Raw genomic sequence first — 27,021 nt, 5'->3', positions numbered from 1 at the left:
AGAGAAAAATGTGACAGTTGGCCACTGCAGGAAGCCAGTTCCCAGGACCTGGATTTTATGAAGTGTTGGAAAAAGGGATAGTACTTTGTTTGACTGGAGACTCCTGTCTTCCTTTTGCTGCCTAAATTGCTGTATGTAATTTCTGTTGTGAGATGTGTGGATTTGTCATATGTGGAAATGAACTGGTGGCTCACGCATTCTAAAGACAGATTAGGGCACGTGTAAACACATTTTACTCTTTAACTTTCCCTCTCTCCCTGTCAAATTCCCTGGACACTTGCACCACAGTGTGAAGCTGCTGCTGTGGCTTAGTTCAGTTGTGCTGTTTTATAACCTTGCTTTTGGCCAGTTACCGATTCCCTCTGATTTTTGCCTTAATTGCCAGGGGGACAAAGGTGCGATGGGAATCCCTGGGCGGCCGGTAAGTCAAACCCTCTTTTGTGTGCCTTATTGTTCCCATTTTCTTCCAACCCCCAGGATTTGGGGGTGGGGGAGGGTGGCTTTCAGGATAATCCTTGTCAATTTGAGCAAAACTATTCTCCCTGAACCTCACACCTGAGGGGCTCCCCTGGTCTCAGCAGGGTGACCAGCCCTGCAAGCCACATACATGCTGGGGAGGTGTTTCCATTTCACCTGCTGTACTATCCAGGCCCTCTTCTGGTTCAGCATCCCCTGGTTTGGGTGTCTCCTGCTGCCACCTTGTGCGCCAGCTGGGCTTGCTAACCCTGGGTTTCCTAACCTGCACCCCTGCTTGCCACTGGCAGCTGCCCCTTCCAAATAACTCTGCCCTGTGCAAAGGGGGCCATCCCCTGCCTGGCTGAGTGCTGTATTTTGGAGCTGCTCCTTGCTTGGGCATCCCATGGTAAGGATGGGGATAAGGACCGGGGCAGGAGCTGAGGCCACCCTGCTCATCCCAGCCCCATGGCCAGGGTTGTGGGGCGGCAGAGTGTGCCTTTGCCGCTGACGCCTGTGTTTGTCTCTCTCTCCTTTCTCTCTCTTCCCTGCCCCCCTTGCATGTGGCTGTGACGGCTGCCACTGGCCCAGGGACTAAAAGGGCAATCTGGAGAGAAGGTGAGTCAGCTCCTTGTAGCCTGTAGCACCCCCAAACTGTCCTCTTTTAGGGCCAGCCCAAGCTCCCCTGTCACAGTCATGGCCACTGCAGCCAGCTTTGGGCCTCCACAGCCCTGGGCTGCCCATCTTCTGTGTCAGTGCAAGTATATTTCCCGAATTCCTTCCAGGCCAGTCAGCCTCTAAAGATGCTGTGTTTCTTGTTTATGACAATTTACTAACAGCATAAGAGCCAGTGGGCACATGCAGGACTTCCTTCAAGGCTTCCTGGATTTTAACCATTGACTTTCTACACCCTTTGGCAGCTCTGCTTGCCCCAACCAACCTGCAGCTCCCCTCTCCCTCCCAGGTTAGCCTGATCCCTGGTGCAGGTGGGAGCAAGAAATAAAAGTGGCATGGCATGCTCCTATTTCTGACATGGTGGGACCTCTTCCTGCTGAGGAAAGCTGATGGTCTGTGGGACACCATCTCACAGACTGTTTGCTGCTCAGTGAGTTAAGATTTGTACCCACAAAGAAGTGCTGGTTTACAAAGCTATCCGACTGCTGGCCCCTGTTTTGAAGTGTTTGGCATTTCAGTGTTAGCATAATTGCCCCAGAGCTGTGAGTACCTCCCACCTGTGAGAGCAGGGAAATGGAGGTGTTTGGGATTTGTGAATAATTTAATAACACTATGTAGAAATTAAGAAAGGTATGCATATTTGCATGACAAGGAAGGTCATCTCTGCAGTACCATACCAGACCCATTTGTGCCTCTTCATAATAGAGGGATAAACACCACATAGAAGGGGAAAGTAGGATGGAGATTCTTTGTGCTTATATTCACTGTTTGCTCATTGGAGCCAACCAACATCCAACAGACCAGAATTTCTCACCCAAAGCCATTCTGCTTTTTTCTCTGCATTTCCTTGCATTTGTTTCTGGCCAAAGTTTTCATGAAGGGACAGCAGATAGATACAAACAAACAATGGAAAAAAAAAATCACTCCTACTTGCTCCTGCTGCCCCAGAGGCCTCCCTGAGAGCCCTAAGTCTTTGGCAGTCCATAGCTTTGTTTTGCAGAGTGCTTTGCTTTCTTGCAGGCTGCTTGGTTTATGGGATGCTCTGTCCCAAAGTTCCTCAGCCATGGGCACTTCTGGAGCTGCCTCTCAGGAATACACCGTGTTTCCAAAGAGAGTGACATGTCCTGCCCATCACACACTGTGGGTGGCTAGGAGTTGGAGAGGCAGCTGTTTCCTTTTCCAGCAAGCACTTTGCTTTGTTTTCATCCATGTCTCAACTGAGCTGAAAGTATGCAAGCGAGGCATTTCTGGAGGCAGCCAAATAAGCTGCCTGCAGCTCCCATTTCCCTGGAGCCCAGCACATCCCTCTTTTTCTTTCTTCTGCAGGACGTAACCCTCCTGGAACTCTCAGGAAGGAAACATAAAGGGTTTCAAGCCATCTTTCACACTTGCAATGGGGCAGAACCTCTGTTTTGCCAGAAGGTGTTTTATGTGTTTATACTTCTTCTTGCTGTGCAGCTTCCATTTTCTGGCACATCTGAGCAGCTCTCAAGGACATCTTTTCTCCCAAAGTGTCAAGCAGGAGCTGGGGGAGGCAGAACAGTAACTGCCCCATAAGCCCTGAAGATCTCACACCTAAGGCACCCTCATTTACTCGGCAGTCTTGACAGGAATATAGTTGTCTTTGTGTTTTCTTCTCCTTGTTCTCACACCTTTTCTTCTGCTTTGTCTCTCTGCAGGGTGCTCCAGGAGAAGCTGGCATGTCCGTCATCGGGCCCCGCGGTCCACCCGTAAGTAGCTTTTCTCTCTATTTTTGTCTGATGCAGGATGTGGGCAAGTTACTGGGAAAGGCATAGGAGGGGCATTAAGACTTAGCATCAGCTGGAAAGAGCAAAGATCCTGTATAATGTGGTTCCCATACTGAGTTAGCCTTGGTTTTATACTGCTATTATATACTATATATAATGAAATTATAGCTCATATTCCAGAACAAATGAGGAAGCCTTCCCTTGGCAAGGAAACCAAAGTCCTGTTTTTAAAAGGAAGAAGCATACTTCCTTTGTGCAACAGGGCTGCTATCAATTTTGGAGAAAAGTTGCCCTTTGCCTAACTAATTTCAGCCTTTGGTTTAATCAGCAGGGAACATGCCCCCTGATTTTACTGACAGGCAGGATCAGAGCTAAGCCAGTAACTGGGGAGCTCACAAAGGGTAGTTCAGAGGTCTTTGTCATGTACCCAAAATCTTGGAAGCTCTTTGCCAGCATGGTTACCACTTACCTGGCTGAGAAAAGGCAGGATTTTGCACCCTCGTCCAGTAAAAGTGTCTCTACAAGGTGCAACGAGTCTCCTAGACAAAGCTTCTTGCAATGACCAGGTCATAAAAAAAGAGCAAGATGAGGGGTTGGAGTGTTTATGTGCCCTAAATGCTGGATGCTTCTTGCACTGTGGTTCAGCCATCAAGCCTCTGCTTTTGTGCGAGTGCAGCCAGACCTCTCCACTTTATCCCTGCACAGCCTCCATCAGAGATTTCCATGAAAAAAGACCTGGAGATTCAATTCTCTCCCTCCCAGTGGGCACTTCCGATTTTGATTAACCTGTGAAGAGCACCGTCCTTGACCTGCAGAGAGGATGGGCTGCTGGCAACCTTTGTTTCACAGCCGAGGTCAAGTGAGAGAGACCCAGGCAGTGCGAACACTTGGCTACATCTGGCTTTCCAATTAACTTCCCAAAAGCCCCATGACAAGTGTTTCTAATAAAAAACAGCTTTGCTGGTCCCCAGGCCCACCTGCCAGGGATGCTGGAGTTTGAGAAGCGACAGAACCAAAGCCCAAATGGGTCTCCCCAAGTGCTTTATGCCTAGCAGATGGTCCCTGGCCACGTGTCCAGGCAAGGAAGAGAAGCTGGCAAGTCTCTCAAGCCAAGGTCTGAGCAAGACCACCCTGCTCCACAAACAGCAGATTTTGGAGGGTAAGTGCCCCGTTGCTTTTGCTGTTTCTCACAAGCTCTGGCTCTCAGTCTTCTGAACAGTATAATTACATTAATCAGAGAGAAAAGCCATCAGGTCCTGTCCTCGTAGGTCCTGCAAAGGAGACCGTTTTTTGAAGGACACGTGTCTGGGCTGCATGACAGTTTTGTCTGCTTTGGTGCTGCTGCCTTTGCTGCTGTTTGGGAAAGTGCAGAACACGTTGCATCTTTAAAGCAGCAGAAAAATTAGATGGCAAATGGTATCTAAAATGGGGTTTTGCCTACACTAATGAAAGCCCTGAGGTGCCAGGACTGGCCCAACTCCACACCTTCCCCCTGCAAAGCCTACTGTGAAGATGATCCAGTTTCCTGGGGAGCTGGTGATAGGTCAAAAGGATGGCTGAGCACTGAAGACAAACACGGAAACCCTGGCCAAGGGGCCATTCGGGAAGATGTGGGATACAAATAGTTTCCAGATTTTTGTTTGGAGGTTAAAGTTTTTGCCTGAGCTCAGAGCTGCTTAACTCCTGGCCAGAGAGGGACAGTGCACCGATAGTGGCAGAAACAGATGGTCTCCATGATTTGGCAGCTCCCAGGATTACATACTTCATACAATCAACATTTTAAAAAGGAGACAAGGAAAACCAGCCACCCAACAAAAACAGTCTCTTGGAATTGCTTGCTGCTGAACTGTTGTCTTGGCGTGATACCGTGCAAATCATTCTGCTGTCCTCCAAGGAGAAAGAAGCAGCAGTCTGTAGTCTACAGAGGAAGCCAAATTGCACCATTTCCAGGTTTTCTCCCTAATTCTTTTTTTAGCACTTTTTGTCAGGGAGGTGTTCAACAGGGAACCAGAATTCTGGCTAGGCTCTTCTTGCTTCTTGCCTTTTCAGAAGCCAGCGGTGGACAGATCCTTTAATTTATAGCCTATCTTCCCACCTGGTCACTGGCCAACAGGGCCAGGTGGTTTTGTGTGTATCTTGCAAAGCAAAGCTGACCAAGTTCAACTTTGCAGAACTAAAGAAATAGTGCAGATGTGATTAGGTTCTGCTAACACCGTGTAGAAAACCAGAACTCTACAGTGCGACGTGAGGGATTCTGTGGTGAGGGCATCCCTCACACCCTGCAAAGAGGCTGTTTGGGCTCATCCTCCATAGGAGTAAACCCTCTCTGAGTCTCTGCAGACAGAGGGTGGCTGGAGATGTTACCTGGAGGTGAAGGTTTTCCCTATCAGTGCAACTCTGAGGTTTCCCCAAGGATTGTTATTGCTTTACTGTGGCAAACCTCAACCTCACAGCCCAGGAGCCCCATCTCCTCCTTGCCTTTTCCTTCCCTCAGCACCACATGGGATCACGCTAATTAAGGCAGAGATGTGCCCTGTTTATGCCCAGCTTTATCCTAGGAAACCCCTGTGGGGCTCCAGCAGTCCAGCCATGGTAGTTCAAATTGCTGAAGAAAGCATTTTTCCCCCAGAATGAGAGAACATAAGGAAGCTGGGCATTTTGGCAACAGAGCATGGCTTTCAGGGTAGGCAAGATGCCACAGTGGTCAGCTGATGAGCGTGGCACAGGATTTACCTCATCCGGCTGTTTCTATCTACATGAGAGTGCTTCAAGATCTGCTGAAGTCTGGGCCAGATGGACCATATGCTTCCTGACCTTTTTTTAGGAAAACAGATTGAAAAATCCTTAAATGAAGTAGTATCTTTCCTGGATACCAACAAAGCTATGGTAACTGTGACTTTGTCACAGGCCTCAAAAATTGAAGAACTACAAAAATTTAACAGCCAGGACATTTTGTCTCTTTGTTGTTCTTAAGTAGGAGATGAAGAAGCTGCCAAACACATCCCAAGCCAGTGTTTGCTGTACCTGATCCCAAACTGGTAGCCATAGCTAGCTAGCCAGGAAGGAGCAGGGGGAAAAGTCATGGTGCTCATGTTCCTCTCATCACACAGCCTAACTCTCCTTTTTGTCTTAGCTCTCAGAGGATGCAAATAAAAATAAAACAGAAGAAGAAGAAAAAAATAATCTCCAGAATTATTTCTGAGGAAAATTAATGAGCTGGGATATGAGTGGAGGAGGAGGAGAGGGATGGTTGTATTTAGACACCAGTGATCTGCAAGGCTTGTCTTGCACAGAACAGCACCCTGCATTAAACATCTCAGGTTTATGGCAGCAAGAACTGCCATAAGATGAGCTCAGCCTCTGGAATATACTCCGAAAGCCTAACATATGGGCTAGGGACACCCATTTAATTAATGTAGAAACTTCAAGGAAACTGCTTGCAATCCAAACTGGAGCTGCTCCAGCATTTTCTTGGCCCTGTACAAATTTGAGTGGGGATGAGAGATTTCCCCTCCTTCCCAAGACACTTTCCCCTTGGAGGGGAATTTGGTATCTTTTCGGATAGTTGTAGGAAAATTGGTCAGAGGCTGGAGAAAAGGCTCTGTAGAGAGGTCTTAGGATCCATCAAAATTCATTTCAATTCTTCTAAACTGCTGTGTCTGTTTCATCCTTCCCAGGGACAGCCTGGAACAAGAGGTTTTCCTGGATTCCCGGTAAGTGTAACTCTTAATTTATGAGGTACGGATGTGTGATACTACTAGGAAGCCTCATAAGTGCTTGCTTTATCTCATCATTTCTTCCTGGAACCAGTGACCTGATCTGATACCACTGGAAAAAGCAATTTTTTCTTAATTTGTTTTTCTGCTACTTTTGTTTTTCTTTTAAATGATACTTAGGGATAAAAAAAACCCAAACAACCTACTAAACCAAACCACACAACTCTGAAAGGAAATTAATTAAATAAAAAAGCCCCAAGTGTTAAAATAACATAGTTATATAGCTGGTAAAAGAATACCATACTAAGAGATACCCCTAACCCAAACAAAGAAAACAACCCCTAGATAGGGGAAATTCCAACTTTAATTCAGCTTTTAGGTGGTATTGCAATAGTAGCAAGTGCCTGGGATCCAAAAAAGGCCTGGCCTATTGAGGGTCAGCTGGGGACTGTGCTAGGCTGAACCCCCTGGTCATGCCAAAGGGAAAGGACATAAGGGGGAATTCTTCTCCAGCACAGTTGTGAGGGAACAGAGATAATGCCCAGGAGAGGGCAAAGCAAATTTCATTTCAATCCTAGAGTTGCTGGCAGCACTCTCTGAAGCACTGAGGCTGCTGAAGAGCTCCAACAGTTGCTATTGATTCATATGCATTTATCCTGGACAGCTAGGAAGCCTGAGGCAAACACAAACACCCCCCACATCCCTGCTCCTGCCAGGCAGCTCAGCTGCTGCTCTAGGACACTGGACGTGCCAGAGCAGGTCTGCAGGGGGGACTCTCATGCCTGGAAAATGGGAGGAATTGGCAGTCTCCCCCTGTCTGACTGGGCTCCACAGCTCTGCACCTTGTGACAAGGGGGGCTGTGAGCTGCCCCTGAGCTGAGGAGAAGCAGATCTCTCCAGGCCCTTGTGGTCTTTGGCTTTTGGAGGAGCAGAAAACAAATCAGCCCAGCTCATGAGAAAGTGCTGGGTGGGACAGCTCTGTGGAGCCTGTTTCTCATCAAACAGTACCTTCAGCATGTGCTGAGCTGTATGTCACCCCTTCCCTGAGACACTTTTATTATTCTATCATTCGCAAAAATTCCTCTTCCCCCAAAGGTGGGTGCCTTTTTAAATCAAAGTCTTGAGAAAACTACTGATATTCAGCTAGTTTACTGAACACTGTAGAATTTTTAATTCCGAGATTTTTTTTTTTTTTTTTTTTTTTTTTTTTTTTTTTTTTTTTTTTTTCAAATTGCCTATTAATCAATTGCTGCTGGAAGGTCCTGACAGTGAGCAAGTCCCTGCTGAAGCAGTTTGAAATCTGGGCTGGTACTCAGTGGGCCAGGGACCTGCCAGGACTGGACAGGAGGGCAAGGAGTCACCTCATATCACCCCAGCCTATGCAGTCTTGTGGCACATAGTTCTTCCTGGGGCAGATGGACAGACACACTGGGAAAGCATTTCTTATAATTTTTCCTCTTTTATTTCAGGGCCCTATTGGCTTGGACGGCAAACCGGTGAGCAAAGAACTCTACAGGCTTCTGCCCTGCCTCCTGCTAGGTTCCACTGTGCTGCAGCCTCTGTGTTATACCGTGTGTTTAGAGGGGGATTATTTTGCAATGTCATGCACATGCATGGATTAAAAGAAAATTAGGAGGTTGGCAAGCAGGAGGAGATGCAGGAGTCAGGAGCTTAGGGAAGGCAGAGTATGGCCTATTCCTTTCTAGGTAAATCTGTAAAATAGCAGTTCACAAGTGCAGCAGCCTGGCTGCTGCAAAGACAGCCTTAGCAGGCAGTCCCACCCAGAATCAGACAGGCAGAGCAGATCCCCGAGGTATCAGCCCTCTGCCTTAGCCAACAGCTTCCTTCTCTTTGCTGTCATGCTGAAAAGAGCTGCAGTAGAGGAGGGAAGGATCCTAAAGACCTCTGTGAGACCTCCATGCTGTCCTTAGAGATTTGCAGTAGAAACCCAAGTTCTTCCCATCCTTCAGAGCTGGGCACAAACAAGCTACTTCTCCATGAAGCCAGTGGACATGAAACCCATAGCTCCATGTAACAGCCATGCATCCAGCTTCCCTACACACTCCTCCAGTGCTGTAATGGAGAAGGAGCTGGTAGCACATACCTCTGGCTTCTAATTTCATGCAGCAGGATCCTGTTTTTGCCATAAGGAACTTCACCCCCAAGAAAAATGCGACTGCACCTTTCTTGTACTGCTCTGGGGACACACACTTCACTCAGCAGAAGTTGTTAAATCAACATCATCTAGAGTCTGCAGTGGCCAAAGCTGATGTGTGTTTCCTTTCTTTTGCAGGGGCATCCTGGACAGAAGGGAGAGATGGTAAAAATACATATGTTTGTCTGCGGGTGATGGGTTGGTTTGCAATGATGTTGTGCCTCAGCTGGAAACAAGCTCATGGGCAGGGTAGCAATCCTACCTCAGCTGATGAACTAGCTGCATCCCTAATTCTGTAACTTCATAGTAGCAGTGCTGGGATGTGTGTCTGTAATTTTTGCATTATGGCTTGCACATTCATTGTGCCACAACAGCAACCCTCTAGTTATGCATGGGATGTGTTTTCCTTGCACTTAGCAATTATGTTTTTTAAATATATTCTGGGAGCTGACATTTTTTGTGGTTGGCCTCATAGGACAAGTAAAAGTTGATGGAAAGATTTCTGAAAACTCATCTGGCAGCTTTCAACTTATCTAACAACAACAACAACAAGAGTATTTTTTGTATTAAATGTGGTTTACCCCCCCCCCCCCGCCCCCACTTGAAGCTCTGTTTCATATGTGTATCATACTAAAACTCTTTTGGTTGAAAATGATAAACTTAGACTGCACTTTATGGAAGCCCAAATGGTGTCTTGCTCCTCTTGACATCTCTAATTATGAAATCCCAGATATGAGTATGTCAAGAGATCAAGAGAGAGGCTCTGTAGTCACCTTCACTCACTGAAGTGTTGAATGTTTTCTTCTGCTAATTCTGTAATTCTGTTTTTTGAGCCAGAGTGTATAGCCCTCTGGCAAGCACATGTTGAAGATCCCCTCCCCACTCCCCTGTTGCACAATCCCAGCTCAGGCTTCAGTCCTGGCTGCTTCTGGTTCCATCCCAGAGCCTCGGCTGAGGAGACGCGCTGTCAGCTGAGGTCCTGGGAACAATAAGGGTGTGTTTTCCTGATGATTTTTCCCCCTCTCCCTTTAATATTTCCCCCCCCCCGGTGGTGCAGCCAGAGCATGTGTGTATTTTTCACTCCTCCAGAGTAACAAAGGGAACCCGGATCTCTCTTGGGACTTTTCTTCACAACTTTTTTTAAAAGCTCAGTTTTTCATCTACTCCATACATTGTCTTTTTCTCTCTGTAAATGGAAAATCATCCCATGTTAAATTCTATGTTTCTTTAAAGGGTGTTGCAGGTCCCAGGGGACAACCTGTAAGTATTTCATCTCTATCCCATCTCTCACCCTAATCCCTTTCCCCTTGCATTCACTGAATTCCTTCATTTACTGAGGCTTTTTTGGTCACTTTTGTCTTATAGGGACCCCCAGGACAAAAAGGAGAGAAGGTAATTTCAATGGGGGCCTTGTTAAAAGTTAAAATAGAGGAAGGGAGTTGGTGGACTTGGTGCTGCTTGATCTGACTGTGAATGAGGGGTACCAAGAGCAGAGGGCTCAAGGGATGAGGACAGGAGGCAGGGTGCTTATCAGGTGCAAATTGGCATAGCTGCACTGAGTTTGATACAGTCACAATGGTTTACTCCTTCTGGATCTGACCCTGCGTGCCTATTTTGGTCGCCTCTGTGGTTTAAACCCTTTCCTTTTTAATCCCCTTCTTTCACAGGGTCAGTGTGCAGAGTACCCGCACAGGGTAAGTCATTAGCGTTATTATCCTCTGTCCCGTGCCTTCCTGCATGTTAATCCTCTTTCGTCTGAATGGCTTTTTGTGGGAAGTAGAGATTGTTCCATTAACAAGATTCGTCATCTGGGCCCCCGGGGCAGTGCTTGGCTGATTGATGTGTTTCGCAGAAAAGCAGCAGATAAGGTTTTCCAGGAGGGATGTTGGTTCTCCGGTCTGTCTGTTCCTGCCCACCAGAGTTGACCCCTAGATAGCTGCTGTCAGTTCTGCTTCCTGGAGACCCTCCTGTGCTTTGTGCTGGAGAGGGGAAGGTCCACTACCTCAGCCCACAACCCAGTGAATCCTGGGGTTTCTGGAGGAGTAGAAGTCACCCACTCATGCCTTGAGCTGCTGCACTGGCTCCGTGCTGCTTCCACAGCCTCTGCTCTGGTTGTGTGGCCTGGAGCACTGTGGGGTTTGAAGACTTGGGGAAAACTCTATCATCATTCCTCCCTTTTTCTTCTCAGTCATGCTGGTGTCATCCCTGCATAGAGAGACAAAGGGAAGGGTTATGCTCCCTGCCTGAGGGTAGCCATGCACTGCCTGGCCGTGGTGCTCTATCAGGTCCCCAGTGAGTTGGTCCCCGTGCTGGTCCCCAAGCCTGGTGGACTTTCTCCCTGCAAGGAAGAGGCTGAGCGTGATGGTTGATGCCAGCAACTGTTTGATGAAAGCCAGGATATTGCCCCACCTGCCCCTTCGTCTTGGCCTGGTCAGCATGTGCTGCAGCCAAGAATGGAGAGAGAACATCATGGGGTTTGAGGGGATTTAACCAGTTCTAAAAACAACCAGAGTGCTGAAAATCCACTGGAAATGCATTGGAACGACATCATATGAAGTGACTGGAATTTGTAATCTGGGTGTACAGGGAGACAAGCTTAAGAGCTTTCTGTTTATTTTTGATGGTCCTCCGGATAATCAGCTGGGCTCTGGTTCCTGGCCCAGAGGGAGCAGGGTTGGAGCAGCAGAGCCACTGGAGAGTGAGCTCGTCTGGCAGCAAGGGAGAAGGGGGCCGTGGGGAAGTGCCAGTCCCCCGTGCAATAACAGCCGGTCAGCTGTGTTTATTTAGTGAGCCGGCTCACTAGATTGTTATGTTAAAAAGAAGCCAACAATACTGGTCACCCGAGCAGTGCCCTGAATTCCTGTTACAGCCCTTGTCTCTGACTGTCCCCAGTGCTCAAGGTGAAAAGCAGTGGCACTGGGCAGGGAGCTGTTGCATCCCTGGAAATAGCCTGGGCCAGGCCTGGGGGCAGAGCACACTGGTTTGGTGGGTCAGGGTTGTAGGGTGGCTGGTGAGCTACAGGGCTCTGACAGCGGGAAAATGGTAGGTGCAAAGCCTCACATCCTGGCAGTGTTTCCTTGCCTCTCATGGAGATACTTTTGGTCTCATGAGGCACCAAGCTCAACATTATAAAAAGCCTATGAGTTGTTCAAGGTGGAGACATGCTCACGGGAAGGGTGACTGTCCTCCGATCAACTCAAGGACAGGCTGTCCTGAACTGCAAGTTCAGGGAGCCGGAGGCACAGACCAGCCAGCAGAGGTGCAGTACTTTGTTCCTCCCTGAATGAAAATTAGGATGGGCCGTGTTGCAAAAATGTGACATTGCTGACCGAATTGCAATTTATTCTTGCTTTTCTGTTTGATAAGGTTCTTTGTCAGATGCTCTGGGTGAGGAAATGAAAACCAGCATCCTGACAAACGGGGGATGATGTTTCAGTTTTGTTTTGTATTTGTTTTCTTAGGAAGGAAATACAAGGTTAGGGTATGTGTGTTTGCTCTTGTTGCAGTTTCCTATTTTTTTGTCTATATGAGTCTGTGTGGCCTGCACTGCAGTGAGAGATGAGCCCAGGCATTGGGGCTGCCCATTCAGGGTGAGAGGGCCAGTCAAGCTGCTGCAAAGTGCCATTCAGGGAAATGGGGAGACCAGCTGTGCTACATTTGCTCTCAGAAATGCTGTTTGTCTGACTGACCCCGTTTGTCTCGTGTGTGTTCCCTGTTCCCCAGGAATACCTAAGTACCACACTTGCAGCCCTGCGCTCTAACCAGATCCTTACGCTGAAGGTTTGTGGGTAGTGGTCTGAGGGGACCCAGTCCTGGTGCAAAGACTTGAGAGTGCAGATCCAATATTGCACACTGCCTTCTGAAAAAACTTCCCATTGGAACACAGAGGGGGCAGGGCAGGAGCTGGGTAGAAGTGCCTTCAGATTTCTTCTCACTTGAATCCATTGGAGGGTCTTGTCTTGCCTGTTTTCAGGACTGGTTCTCTCCATTTTCCTCCTTATCCTTTCCAGCATCCTCCATCAGCTTCCCTGTAAGCTGTATAATATTTCATATACCCTTCAGCACTTAAGCAGCCAGGCAAAGCCAGCTTAGCTGGCTCTCCTGAGCTAAGAGGCCTCCTGCACTGCCTTTTAGAAAGGGGAGGTTGCCTTTGGGTAAAATCAGCCCAGCTGAATTTCCAGCAGCACTGCTTTTGGAGTGATAGTTTGTGGCTGTCTGGATCAGTGCATTCGAACCCAACCACCTGATCATGATGCTGCAAAATTGGGTTTCTGCTTCTCTTTGCAACAGGACTGGATCATTGCTTTCACTGCACACATGAAGTACAATGTTTAAAGGGAATAAAATGTACTCCTTGAAAGTCTGTGGTTTCTGTGGGACACCTGTGGGCACACCTCTGGGATCTGAGTGCACAGCTCACATGGGGAAATGTCACACATGGACACGTTTTTGTGCCCAAGCACAGAAAGGCTCTATCGCCTCTCCCTATGTAAATCAAGAGCAGCTTCAATGGAAAACTGATAGGAGCAGGAAAGTGGATCAGACCAGAGCAGCATTCCTGGGCCTGGAGCCGACATGGTGGGTGCCAGGGTGACAGCAGTGTGCATGCAAGTGGAAACTAGATACAGCAAAAGGATGAACAAATGCTCCTGAGCTTTAGTGCATTTGATTTCTGTGTGTCCGGGTCAGGTTTGTGCCCTAAGGCAGCATTCCTGGCTATAAGCAGTCAGAAGGTGATGATACTGTGGAGCAAGGAAAAACAAAGTGCAGGTTTCCAGGGCAATGCCCTGTTTAGGTGTCCAGCTCCAAGGCCTGGTCTTGTCCCTTGGCCATGGTGGTTGTGTCTGCCAAGTTAAGTGAACCGGGGCAGGACCTCTCTGCTGACCCCAGCTATAGCTTTCTCTGCTCCCTTCCACACCTGGAGGAGGGGTGAGCCTGGAGATACACTGGGTTTCCTGTAAGAGAGCTAGAAAACTGCACTTGGAAAACTTGGAAAAATTGTAATTCTGACACTTGCCCCAAGTCTGATGATGATAAGTTAAGAAAAACAGTCGCATTGCTGGACACCCTAGCAGAGTCATTGAGGGATGTCTTGCAGTGAGCAATTCTAAGGAGATCAGAGCTGAGTCAGAAATCCCCTGGCTAAGTTCTGTTTCTGAGCAGAGGGAGCTGTGAAAGCTCTGTGCAGTGGGGGCATTGTGATGGTGAGTGGGCACCCCACCCCTGCCAGGCTGGCCCCTGGTGGGTGCCCCTGTGAGCAGCACGGAGGAGCTCAGAGGTCTGCCAGCAGGTACCTGTGCTGCGCCCGCCCCGCGCCGCTCTCCTGCTGGGCTTCATTTTCACGGCAGTCTCTCTGTTCCCCTCTTCTCTGTTCTCTCCCCTGGCTGCTCTCTGACTCTCGGTGCCCTAATGGCCTCCTTTGCCCTGCGACCTCCTGGTTTGATCTTCTTCAGCTGCTGCCTCTCCTCAATTCAGTGCGGCTGGCTCCACCTCCGGTCATAAAGAGACGCACTTTCCAGGTAGACTTCTCCTTGTTGCCTGTTTCTGAGCTTATCCCAATGCTTGCAATTAATCAGCTTTGCTACCTGTCTTTCTTCCCCTACAGAGGGCTTTCCAAGAGTTTCAGGCTTTAAAGTGGAGGAAATCTTTCATGTGATAATGTTGCTAAAAAGAAATGCAGTGAAGCCAGATTTTTGAACTAAAAGAAATGGGCCATGAAGCTGTTCTTGGGGCTGTTGACAAGCAGCCTCCTCCCTTAAGGAGTCAGTTCCTGCATATTCAATCTCCAGAAGAGGTTGGAAGCCTCTTGTTGAAATTCATCTAAGGTCTGTGAAATTTAACTGAGATGAATGAATAGGCAAATGCTTCTTAGGGCTAGTCTAGTCTGAGGCACTTGGGGAAATGTGTTTAAATAAGCTCTTAGAATGGTTTCATTAAATCTTTGTGTAAACACATTTATTTTGGTTTCCAGGGCCATAATTCATGTTTAGTTTATTTTGGGAATGAATTAATAAAGTGAATTATGGATATATGAATAGTGAATAAGTGTCCATAGTCAGAGTTCATGTGGCTTTTAATGAGCCCACTTTATGCTCCCTCATTCCATCAATTGGGATTAGCTTTCCTGTGTGGACAAACTGCTGCAATTACTCCTCTGAAGTGTGCTGGGTACTCTTTATTAAGTGGCTGGGTTTTGTCACCCTGCTGCCTGTCTAGACAGTCGATGCCAGCAGGGAGCTGAACGATACAAGAAACCTTTACCATGAGGTGCCTGGTCCTTGCCCAGCTCTGGACAAATCCTGATCTTCCCACTTGAGCCTGTGGTTTCAGTTCAGTTTCTATCGATTCAGCACTCACACCACACAGAGCCCCATGGATTGCACTGTTTGCCCTTCAAAGTGACAGTCTGGAGAGCCAGGCCAAGGACTGACCTCTTGGGAAGGCTTTGAAAGCTGAAGTTCCTTTCCAGGATGAAGTGGGAAACTTGAATAGCTGCCCTACATCCTGTCGTCAGCCAGGGCTGCAAATTCCCTCTGTTCACAGAGGAAAACTTCACCGGAGAGTTTTGCCGTGATCCGTTTTGCCTTTGCTGTATTTAGTCTCTGAATGCAACAGGGTGTGGTCTGCTCCTACGGGTCTGACAGCACCAGGCAATTCCAGGAGCTCAGTGTGTGAGTACTAAGAAAAAAAGTGAGGCTGCAAAATGGATGTTAGCACCAGCACCTAGAAGAGAGGAAAATCCTGCTGCTAGTCTGAGCACATCAGGAGGAGTGTTTGGACCAAGGCTGGGGCTTAGCTGAAGCATGGGCTGAGTGGAGTCCTCAGTGAGGTGGCTGAGCAAGCATTGCATTGGTGGAGTGCAGTCAGGGTGGCTGATGAGTGTTTAAAAGAATTGAAAAATAGTTCCAGTTGGCAGCTAAAAATATAGAATGACAACTGAGGGAAATGACACCTGATCTCCCACTTACTGTATCCACTTACTGTCCATTTAGCTCTGTGGGGGTCCTTTTGTGCTGAACGCATTAATGAGACTGTAATGATGTGGTAATAACACCTCGTGTGTTTAGAGATCTGCAAGGATGGGCACTTGTCTAAACAAAGCCTGCTGTGCCCAAGACAGCAAAGTGAGGGTGATGCAAACAGGACTTTGGGTGAGCTCCTTCCAGCCACTCCCTGTGCTGGGGCAGGGCTCCTGCTCTGCCCAGCTCCCTGTCCCCTCCAGCACCCCGTTCCAGCACCATGCTGCATTTTAGTGCCCTAAATTCAGAGCATGGACTGGGCTGGCAGAGAGTAGCTGAGGTGGGAATAGAGAGAGAGCCAAAGTAAGATGGGTAAAGCCCCCTTTGCCTTCCCATGGTGCACCCATGCTGGGGATATTATAAGATGCGGTGGGAGGAAGGTATTTTCCTCTGGAATGAGAGGTTAAGGCAAGAGGAAATCTAGAAATATATTCCAGTGTCCTCCCCACATCTTCATTAGATCCAAATTACCTTCCATATTTAAAAGCTATGAGACCATTTACAGGATAATTGAATAACACTGAGTATGGAGGATAAGGAGGCTTAGGAAGGAACTTGCATTCCCTTGCAAGGGTCACAGGAAGATCCACTCTAAAAATGGGGAGAAGCAAGGGCACCCCTCCTGTCTGGCCCTGCAGGCTTCCCAGCGTGGGCTGCGGGTTGGGCAGCGAGGCACAGGAAAAGGGCTGTTGCTCCACATATGACCGAGCTTCTCGTGAGCCTGGCCCACGTCTTGGAAATTTTCTTTTAAACAGAGCTCATGGCAGAAAGGATGAAATTTGCAGCTTATTATTTTCATTTATCATTCTAAATAAAGCAAACATCCCTGTATCTGCATGTTTTACTAAAGGCAGCCAGGATAAACTTGGTAGGAGCACAGCGGACAGATTTCATGCATTTTCCTCCAGTGCATAAGGCTGTAGAGAGGATAAATGCAGTGGAGACCCAACTGCACACCCACTGATTTTAACTGAGATACAGCCTTGTTTGGTTTCTAGCATCCCATGGATCCACCAAGGGAAGTTTTTCAGATTTAAATTGGATCACTAGCAGTAAGGTGTTGTGGTACTTTATCATGGGAGGTGAGTTTAAAAACTGAACAGCTTAGCACAGGTGCCGCAGTGCCCTAGGAGCTCGCTGGATTCATCAATTACAGATCAGCAGTCTGGTATTCAAACATGGTGCTTCCAACCCACTGTCTCCTCAGTGCCGCTTGGTGCCACGTCCAGGCCCTTTGGGCCAGATGACATTGCTGAGGCATGAGCCACAGCCACTGAGTGGCTACTGAGGGGCCTGGGGAGGAACTGGCTCAAACGGCTCCATCTCAGAGAGCTGAAAATGGCAGGTGGCTCAGCATGCACTGCCTTGCTAAATTTTAGAAAAACAGGCTCTGCCTGGTGTATATGGGCTGCCTTGGGTGGGCTCCAGGAATGCCATGATGATTGTGTTATTTTCTTTTGGGTTTGTGGCATTTCTACTTTTGGTCCTTGGCAAAACAGAGGGAGTGTTGTCCAACAAATATAGTATGGGGGGAAAACTGGGTGAGGTAAGACACTGTGGCTCTGCCTGGAAGTGCCAATGTTGTCACGGGAGGCTTTGCTTCGCATGTGACTGTCAAATGCTTTGGAAAGCCTCCTCAGAGACTCAAAAGATGTTGATCTTCAACACATAAATTTTACTTGGCTGACTCAGTGAAGAAAAAGGTCTCTTTGGACTGCTTTGTTATCAATAGATCCCTCTAGAAGGGAGCTCTAATACCTTTGCAAACCATTAGGTGCTGGCTCCTGCTTCCCAGGCAGCCCAGCTGTCCTCAGCAGGGCTCTCCATCACTCTTGGAAACTTCTCCTGGCAGTAACCTGGGACTTGCTTCTATCTCCTCTGCTTCAGTCAGGCTGGCCTGCCTTGTGCCCTTAGGTTGATGGTGTGAAAGGTTTGCTCTGCCTGCTGGTAACTCTTGTTTTACAAACTGCAGGGTGAACAAGGACAGGCGGGGATCCAAGGTCCCCCGGGGCCCCCTGGTCCACCAGGGCCCGCTGGACCTGAAGGAATCCCAGGACGTCCTGGACCAATTGGACCCCCTGTAAGTCCTTACCAAAGCCGAAATCCTTCTGCTTCCCCGTCCCCTAGGGCACAGGCTGTTTCCTCTGGGCACTGTTTCTTTTAGTGAAGGTGAGATAGCCACGGACAGGAAGCTTGCAGAGAAAGTGGATGTGTGGAGAGGAAGAAGTTCTGGGGAAAGAGGGGAGTGAGAGGAAAGGCAGGGATGTGAACTGGGCGCTGCTGCTATCTGGACACACAGTGAGTGACAGCAGGCTCATTTCCCCCTCCTCAGCCCCTGCAGATGGCCCCGGGGAGGAAGTAATGTGTGGGGTGTAATTGTTGTGCTCCCTGCCACCCCTTTGAAGTCCTGTCCCTGTCCTAGCAAGCAGCTGAGGAGGGTGGGAGCAGAAGCACTATTTATAAAATAATACCATTGCTGAATGGCAGGCAGGGGACAGAAAGTGCTCCTAATGTACCTCTCTCTTGCAACAGGGCAGAGCAGGAGAACCTGGAAAGCCTGGCAGAGATGGGAAGGTGGGTACAAGAATCCAGCTCCGTTCCTGGGAGCTGCAGGGGCAAACGTGGCATGCTGACTCTGTAGCCACTGGGAATTAAAGCAGCTTCCATCTCCAAGAGTTTTCAAGGCCTGCTAGCAGGAAAAACAACTCTCATCTCTGGAGGCAAATGTATCTCTCCACACACAATACAGGGGTCAGCAACCTCATTTCCTCTCTGAGAGATCTCTCTCTGAGGAGCCAAGGACAGGATGGCTAAACACCTGAATTGCCAAAGCAGGTGGCAGAGGCATCAGAGCATATCTAGAGTAGTTTTCCTTTCCTGCCTGCTCATAGGCAGCTCCTGCATAGATACTTTGTTTATTTATATTTACACACACATGTCTGGTATGCTTTATGGTTCATATCAGGTAAATTGTTTGGTTATTTCTCATTTAGAGACACAAGTGGTTTGTTTGTTAATATATTCTCTCTGTTTAGCTTGCCAGAGGAAGCTGCAAATGCTTGATTTACTCCAGAGCTGCAGTGGGCGGGAACAAGTTCCCGAAGCAAGCCAGAGAAACAGAAAAGATTCTGAAGCATAATGCATAAGGCAAAGCAGCTTTTTAGTCTTCAAATTCAGCAAGAACAAACCTGGGGGATAGAGCACTATGTGCATAAGTTTGTTTAAGTGTATGGACTAAGATATCTACATGATAGATGGGAAATATTTGAGCTCACCAGTACAAATCTCTAAGGGGTATTTCAAATCAAACCAGCCAGCATCCCTCCATCACCCTGCTGTCCATGTAATGTCTGCAATTTCCAACCCCAGTGTCTGTTTTGATTTTATCCACAGGGCTTACCTGGGCCTCCTGGACCAAAGGTGAGACATCTCACCTCACTTAGAGGTGTAGAAAGATGATGAGCAGAGATGGACTCTCCTGATAAGGACAGATGTGTACATTTTGATGGTTGGAGGAGGGGTAAAAGAGGTTACATCAAACAGCTGAGAAGGATTTCTAACCCAGCTCAGCACTGCTCTGGGGCCCGGCCCGTGTGCTGACTCATGGGTTTCATCCAGGCGACACGTCTGAGCTGCATCTTGACTGAGCCAGGCACGCCTCATCAGCCCATCTTGCAAAATTGTTTGCCACACACAGCTTTATTGGCTTCTTCCATTCTCAAAGCATTTCCCAGTGCTTCAGGAATGGATTTTGCAATGCTATTGTTAACTCTGCCACAGTTTCCCATTTATTCACTTGCCAAAGTGCAAGGGAGGGGGTTGTTGTTGTTGTTTTTCAGCTGCAGCCACCCAGCCTAATTTGTTTTTATCTGAGATATGTAGCCTGGGTGAGGAGATTGGAACAATGGAGTTGGGGCACAGAGCTGACACATGTTACTTGTGTGCCATGGCTTTCCTGCTAGGGCTTAGCCCAGTGCAGGTAATGCTGGCCTGTGGGTCAGAAGGGACAGCTCACTGGGATCACTGAACAAAAGGCAAATTTTCCCCATGGAATGCTCTCCCATCCCAGCAATACCCAGGGAAAAGGGCAGAGATGTGTCCCTCTCAGGCCAAACCTCACTTTCTTTTGTCTTTTTGCCTTTTGCAGGGAGACGCTGGGATTCAGGGATACCCTGGCAGAAAGGTAAGGAGGGAAGATCCACTGTTGTTAAATGAATTAAGTGCACTGATGCTTTCTGGAATCATGGCTGGAAATCTGTGGACTGTGCTGGAGCCTCCTGTGGAGCTCTGCTCCTGTTGGCTTTGCAACAGTCCCACAGGTTCCCTGCTGTCACCTGTGTAAAGAGAGCCTGGGCCCAGAGTTACCTTTAACTCTCCAGCAGCTATGGAAAAAGTACCCCCCCGTGTGTGTGTGCCTCTCTACACCCACTTCCAGGCTGAAATGCATTTCTTATGCATCCAAACCCAAATGGAGGCTGAAAAGGGTCAGATCCATGGCTGTTGCTCTCTGGGATACAGCAAAGAGTCAATCCTGCTCTGGGTTAAAAGACAGAAGCTGGCAATGCCCTAATGCCTTCAGCAGCAGCTGATTAACAGCAGGGCTGTCAAACCCAGAGGGTGTAATGAAGAGACACAGGGGAAAGACACAAAGGAAGATCAAACGGGAGAGAGGGAATGAAGAGATACTGCTAAAGAGATGGCAGCTGGAGAAGGGGAAGGTGAATTTTCCTAGCAGGAAGGAATCCTGTGTCCCCTGTTATCTCCAAGTTGCTTTATGGCTGCTCTGCAAGCAAAATGGCAAGACCTGAGAGCTTTTTAATTAGCTCTGCATAAATGGAGAAGTTTTTGTTGTGTCAGGAAGTGGAAATTACAGCCCCTGCAGACCACAGCCCACTCCTGCAGACAGACAGGATTTATTGCCCCTTCTCCCAGCAAACCGTCGGGTTTTCCATTAGGAGCCCGTCCTGTTCCCTGTGCGCAGGGCGGGCGGCTCTCGGCAGCGACCTCACAGCGAGGGCCTCTCCTACCAGCTGCTCTTACATGAAACAACTTGTCTGGCTCGTCACCGCTGAGCCAAGAGCCCACACTGATCTTGAAGGATGAGTCCAAGGCTTTCCCTGGGAAAGCTGGAAGGAGTGGATGAATGTTGGAGACCAGATCCTAACAGGAAGGCAAAAGAAGGCTAAATGTTGAGGAAAGTTGTTAACTCAGCTATGATGTAGGATATGGGACTGCTCCTTTCACTCCATACATTTCATACGCTGAATGTCCTTCTTGATGCAGAGTGGTGCTCGTCTCCCAGAGACCCCAGGGGTAGGTTGGTGTGCGTGGGACACCTCAGTGTGGGACATCCCTCTCACACCTCTGCTGACCTTTCTGGCACCCCACAGCTCCTTTTCTTGCTGCTATGTTTTCTACTTCCACTGTTTTCTTTGTTCTCTTCCTCAGGGTGAGGTGGGCGAGTCAGGCCTGCCCGGTGCCCATGGCCTCCCTGGAGCCTCTGGCCCCAAGGTAACCCTTAAACTCGAGTCAGTGGGGGCACCTCTCAGGGACAGATTAGTGGCACATGCCTGTCCTAAAGGGATATCAAAGGCCAGGGGCTGGAGACAGTTCTTTAGAGCCTGGAATGAACCACATAGACAGGAACACTTGCTCCTGTGTGAAGAATCTGGGCAGTTGTTGGCCAAGGTGATTCCATGCTGTCCTGAACCAGGACCTACAAAGTCCCCTGTTAAAGAATAAAACCAACCCAGCATTTAGAAGCTTTTTCACCAGGGCTGTGAAAATGAAGGTACCCTGGACCATGAAATGCTTTAATGGTTTCTACACCCTTATAATGTAGAAAAGTGTTAGTAGGGACAACCTCCAGCATCCACTCCAAGGACCTAAAGTGCCTTTGCACTTCAGGGAGGGGAGGGCCGCAGCCAGTGCTTGACTGGTACCATGTTGCTGTGAGGAGACCCGGAGTGCTGGGGTTGCATTTATCACACCCCTCTTTTGGCTACTTTATCTCTTGCTGTTACTGCTTGCTTGGTTTTCCTTTATGTTTACTGTCCCTCCCTGTTTTCCTCCTTTCTCCTCTCCTTTGCTGGGCAGGGTGAAAAAGGGGATGATGGCATAAAGGTAGGCATGACAAATATGTTTTTCTAACTCACAGTAGATTACCTGGGGGATACTGCTCCTTGGGCTGATGGATTGTAAGGGGAAGTTGGGTGCAAGGCAGCTCTGTGGGGTATTTGATGGAGTACACATCTGTGCTCTGACCACAGACAGGCAGTCTGAGCTCAGGCAGTAAATGCTGCCTTCATCCGTTCAGTGGAATTCGATGCTTACCAAAGGCATTTCTCTGCCTATGAAGCTTGCTGGTGATTTGTTACATCTCTCTATTTGATGGGCTAGGTTGGGGTTTCCTCATAAAATCTGGTTAGCTGACGCATCAAATCCACTCAAACTCCGCCATTCAGGCTGAGGTTTGGCACCAGCTTTTCTGTCTGTTTCTGGATACTTTTTACAGGCTCATATGGTCTCTGCCCAGATGTTATCTATTTGACTGAAATTTACTGTACCCATATATTTAAAGTATATTACTCAGTGTAGGCTGTGCTTAAAACATTACAACATTGGCAAGTGTTCATGGCAGTCAGAGCACACTGTGTCATGCCATACATCTTAGACATCGTGAGGAAAGACTGGTCCTGTAATATTTGGAAAAGCATTAACTGTGACACGTACATTTCAAGTATTTAGTGTGTGGCATGCAGCTCATTTATTGTGCAGCACATACACTTTCTATATATTTTCCATCTGGGTGGATTACTGTTTGAAGAGAGAAAAGGCCCCTTCAGAGCTTACCAAGGATGCATTACTTGGAGTTTAAAGAAATGTTCTTTGGGAATGCAGGCTCTGGGCTTATAGCTGAACAGTGCAGCAGTGATTTTCTTCCTACAAGAAAACAATATTTCCTCAGAAATACTGCACTGGATGTAGAGTCCAAAGGTTCCATGTGTCCATCTCCACATCAGTGTAATTCTGTCAGGCACAAAGGTATTGCTCCTGTTTGTGCCAGTGTAAATGAAGGTGGAATTGCCCCCAGAACTGATGTGATTTGAGGGCTTGCTGGTTGCTGCTGTCTAGACAGCACATCTCCCATTAATGAACTGAAGGAATAAAGTCAGAGTGTTGCCTGAGAAGGAGAAAAGGCTGAAAGGAGAAGCTGTGTTTACTCCTTGCTGAAACTCCCATGTTTCACTGCTAGCATTGGAACACCTGCTTTGCTCATGCCCATGTACAAGCACTAGCCAGCTCTTCATGTGAGTTCTGGCAAAGGGGAAGTCTTCAGGTATTGCAGTCATGTCTCAGGGTCATCCAGAGAGTGGGAGCCTTCCCTGACTCAGGACCACCCTGGAGACACAGTCTTGCTACTTGGCCCTTTATTTATGTCTTATACACCCCACTTCAGGAAGAGCAGAGATTAAATCCACCCCACTTTTTGGGATACTAAATCGCAACTCCAAAGGGGCACCTCCACAGCCCCAAAACAGCAGCTTCTTTCACACACAGGCTATCATTTGTTAGTGTCAAGGTCACTTTTCTCTTTACTTCCTTTCTTTTTGCTCAGAAATGTTGAAAGGGAAGTGCAGACACATTCTTAAATCAGCAGCCAGACCTCACTCAGTAGCAGTTCCTGAGCATCCAACAGCACGTGTATTTGTTGTCTTTGGAAATTGCTTCTTTCTGTTGTCATCCCACTTAGGAGGATTGATTAGGACTCTGGAAAACTTTTAAATCTTCCAACTTTGGATCCAATTACCTAGACTAGATTTTACCTTCTCTTTGCCTTGAGGAGCCCTGGACAAACACCATGATTCATAGGTCAGCTGTAGTGGCCAATTTTACGTGGAATATCACTGCTTTGGCTGGCAGTGAAGAATATCCCTGGCTTGAAGAGATTCCCTAGTATCACACAGCCCCCTTTTTCATTCAATCACCTCTCTCCACCCAGTGGCAGGTGCAGCACAACCTAGATTGTGTCTCAGCTGTTTTTTCTGTGGCCACCCTTTGTACTTTGGTCATGTAAGGACCAAAATCTGTGTCTCACTAAGGTCATCAAGCAGTGTTTGTGATTACCTGGGCCACTTGAATGAGCATTTGACTTTGTGCCCCCAGCCTGTCGCATTCAGCTTCACTGATATTTTCTTGCTTTTTTCCCCTGAAAGATCCATAGCATAAGGCTTTTTCTCATGCTGAGGAAGGAGCCATAAAGCACCCACAGCCTTTCTTAATAAAGCCCTGATAATTTGCCTCTCACAGTAAAGAGCAAAAAGGAATGGTGTCTGTTTTAACTGGCAGCTGATGAGCTGATCAGCGTGAGGCATCATTTGCACCCAGTGGGGATAAAGCTGCTCACAGGAGGTAGAGTGTGAGGTTTCTGTGTGAAGTGGAGAGGTGTAGCCTAACTTCGAGAGACACGGAGTGCTTCCTAAATCAGCATGAGACTCAGGAGGTGTATTGGTTCCTAAATTGGCATGGGACTGGGAGGTGCTGCTGGTTGCCTTCCTGAAACCCCCTGGGGAGCAGTGCTGGGTGATTTGCCTTTGGTACCCAGCTCCTGACCTGGCTGCACCGCTCCAGCGTTGCTTTTGCTGGGCTGCTGCTGCTGCCCGGCTGCAGCACCGTGTGCAGCTCCTGGGGCACCAGGGAGCACAAAGGGAGCAGCTCAGCGGGTACTCCCTGCACTACAATGGCTTTCAAACACTTAAGGGCTTAAAGATGTTCTGCAGAGTTGTTTTTCCTGCTTTTTCTCTGGCACTGGGTTTCTTTCTGTGCTTCAGTGGTGTAGTGTCACGTTTGTTGCTGCCCTCTCTAATTAGCCCTAGTGCCTGTGTGATCCTGCCGGGGGCTGTACCAGCCTCATCAGGAAATGCAGTGTAGGGTGGTTGCTCTGACTCCCCCTGTGGGGGTTACCGTGCTCCCTCTCACAGAGGGGGCTTTGCTTTTGCAGGCAAAATCATTAAACAGCTCTTCAGGCAGGCAGTTCTTCCAGGAAGGTCTCTGGGAAGGGGAATTACTGTCAGAGGCTGGGCTGCCCTATGGGGGTGGTCTCTGCAAGCAAGGGTGGGTGTCTCCCAGCAGGAAGCATCGGTCTTCCCTGCTGGGTCTCACTTAAAAAAGACAGGGAGCATAGGTGGGAAGGAGAGAGACCAATTCACATTCTCTAGTACATAGTATTCCTAATTATTGATTTACTTTTCTTACTGCTGAAAATAGGGTAGTTAAGTAGTCTGTGTAGGGCAGGAGGTGGCCACACTAGGCGTATATTATGGTATTAGAAGGTGTTTTACAAAATACAGTTAACAGGATGCTGTAATTACAAAAACTTATTTTTAAAAAAAACATATATATATATATCTCCCTGCTAAATAGCCATTCCAAACAAGGACTAAACACCCAGAACAAAATGACAGGGGCAATATGCAGATTGCCTGAAGATGTTTCATTTTCCAGTTATCAGAAGACAGAATTCAGGCTAACAGCACAAGGCAACCCTTGGATTCTCTGTCTCTCCAAATAGGTTTGTTCATCCCAGGGTCACTGGAGGCTGAGTGCCTCCCTGTGCCCTATAGCGTGCTGGAATGTGGGATGTGGTAGCAGGGTATGGAGGCTATGGCAGCCCAGTGGGGTCAGTCCTGCTGTAAGTCTTGAGAGGGGCCACTGATGGGAAATGGCCCCAGCTGGGGCAGTCAGGTGGAAAAAATTGTGCCTTACTTCTCTCAGGAGAGTCTCATCACCTGTGCCCTGGACTCTCCTCGTGGAGCCCTGGGACTGCTCATCTCCTGTCTCTTGCTGTCTTTCTCTGTGTGTCTTGCTCTGCTTCCAGGGGGAGAGAGGCATGCCAGGGCTGCCAGGAAGACATGGCTCTAAGGTACCTTGTAACCAGAGGAGTGATGCTTGTCTGCCTGACCTGACCTGTAGCACTCGGCTGCCCCTGCTGCACAGGCATTTGTGTGTGTGTCTGTGAGCCAGTGACTGTCCTCAGCTGAATTATTCATGCTTCTAAACTGCAAAATACTAGGCCTCATTTATGAAGGCAGTGGTGGGGGAAGATGTGTTTTACAGAGCAAATGGCATGCCCAATCTGATGCTTGCAACATCAGGATCTTAATGCTTTATGCCAGTGAGAGCAGCCACTCGCTGATGTTTGTAGGGAATTGGCATTTTGTAAATTGTCCCAGGTGACCACTGCAGGTGTGTGTTAACCCAGCTGGGATGAGCCGGGCTGCTCACGTGGGAGCCTGGGCTAATGCAGGGATGAATTAGGGTCAGTGTGTGAGCAGCTCTGCATGTCTGTGGATTGGAGTTTAAGGGTAAATACTAGAAAATAACATGATCTGCATTCACTGCTGTTTGAAGGCTAAAAAATGAGGAACAGGCATCCCAAGGCTCTGCGAAGGCCTAACCAAAGGCACTTACTGTATGTTATCCCTTTCATGACTCTAGCCTGTGTTCACTAAAACCTACTGACCCCGAGACAATGTGGAATGCTTTTCCCCCCATTTATTGCATAGAATCCCTGATTTCCATCTTCTGTCCTTGTGTTTTTTAGCTTTTGTCCCCGATTTCTCTTTCAGAAAGCTGAGAGGTATGATCCTGCTGCTCTCTGGCTCCCCACTCCTCCTTGTTTGAACTTTTCCAAGATTTTTTCACTTTGAACTTGGCTCCCAGTCCTCTGCACTGCCTCATGTGCTACATCCCACACCCTCATATTTCCCAACTTCTAACACCACTCCCTCCCCTCTCCTTAGTTATCCCTCATATTTGCCTTTTTAACTGGACCTTTCCTAACCAGGACCTAACTAATGCTAACACAGGGGATACAGAGATTTCAGAGAGGATGGTTGACAGGGACAACCTGCTTTTTGCATCAGTGCAGTTGAGGGAAATGTGACAGTCCCTGTGGGAGCAGCTGCCTCCTGAGGCACCTGTCCAGGATGGCAGGGCAGCCTGCACTCCAGGGTCCCGTGGTGGTGGCTTGCACACTGCAGAATGACACCTGAATTGCAGTGCTTGGAAGTGTAGCTTTTCCCCTAAGGTGTCTGGCTTCAGAGCTCTCCTGGAAACATTTTACTGCAGGGTTTGTCTTCTGTGATAAGAACAGGTTGAGGGGGAATAGCCAGGCCAAGGCTCTAGGGTATGAGCCAGCCTTTCCCAGGATGCTTGAGCTGAGGTGTCTGGGCTCCAGCCTTGAAGTGGGGGTT

At 48.3% G+C, this 27,021-nt stretch overlaps 1 protein-coding gene across 36 annotated transcripts in view; it reads left to right on the top strand.

Annotated features, from left to right (window-relative positions):
* The first annotated feature begins 321 nt into the window (after positions 1-321).
* The window catches only part of COL13A1 (collagen type XIII alpha 1 chain), a 59,981-nt gene continuing 33,281 nt past the window's right edge, over positions 322-27,021 (top strand). For 21 of the 36 annotated variants that reach the window (XR_014956360.1, XR_014956368.1, XR_014956367.1 and 18 more), the window contains exons 1-17: positions 322-421; positions 1,045-1,071; positions 2,808-2,858; positions 6,554-6,589; positions 8,062-8,088; positions 8,886-8,912; positions 9,981-10,007; positions 10,113-10,139; positions 10,415-10,441; positions 14,201-14,266; positions 17,739-17,846; positions 18,299-18,340; positions 19,160-19,186; positions 19,914-19,949; positions 21,215-21,277; positions 21,863-21,889; positions 25,644-25,688. Coding sequence is in view for 16 of the 36 variants with exons in the window: in XM_085583791.1 (XP_085439917.1) it covers positions 401-421; positions 1,045-1,071; positions 2,808-2,858; positions 6,554-6,589; positions 8,062-8,088; positions 8,886-8,912; positions 9,981-10,007; positions 10,113-10,139; positions 10,415-10,441; positions 14,201-14,266; positions 17,739-17,846; positions 18,299-18,340; positions 19,160-19,186; positions 19,914-19,949; positions 21,215-21,277; positions 21,863-21,889; positions 25,644-25,688 (684 nt within the window). In the remaining 20 variants the exon portion in view is untranslated. Of the gene's footprint in view, positions 422-1,044; positions 1,072-2,807; positions 2,859-6,553; positions 6,590-8,061; positions 8,089-8,885; positions 8,913-9,980; positions 10,008-10,112; positions 10,140-10,414; positions 10,442-12,470; positions 12,528-14,200; positions 14,267-17,738; positions 17,847-18,298; positions 18,341-19,159; positions 19,187-19,913; positions 19,950-21,214; positions 21,278-21,862; positions 21,890-25,643; positions 25,689-27,021 lie in introns of all 36 variants that reach the window. The other 15 variants (XR_014956376.1, XM_085583796.1, XM_085583794.1 and 12 more) reach the window with 8 other exon arrangements.

The sequence above is a fragment of the Lonchura striata genome, chromosome 6, assembly GCF_050655825.1.
Source record: "Lonchura striata isolate lonStrDom1 chromosome 6, ASM5065582v1, whole genome shotgun sequence".
NCBI lineage: Eukaryota > Metazoa > Chordata > Aves > Passeriformes > Estrildidae > Lonchura > Lonchura striata.
This window is presented reverse-complemented; position numbering and strand designations above follow the sequence as displayed.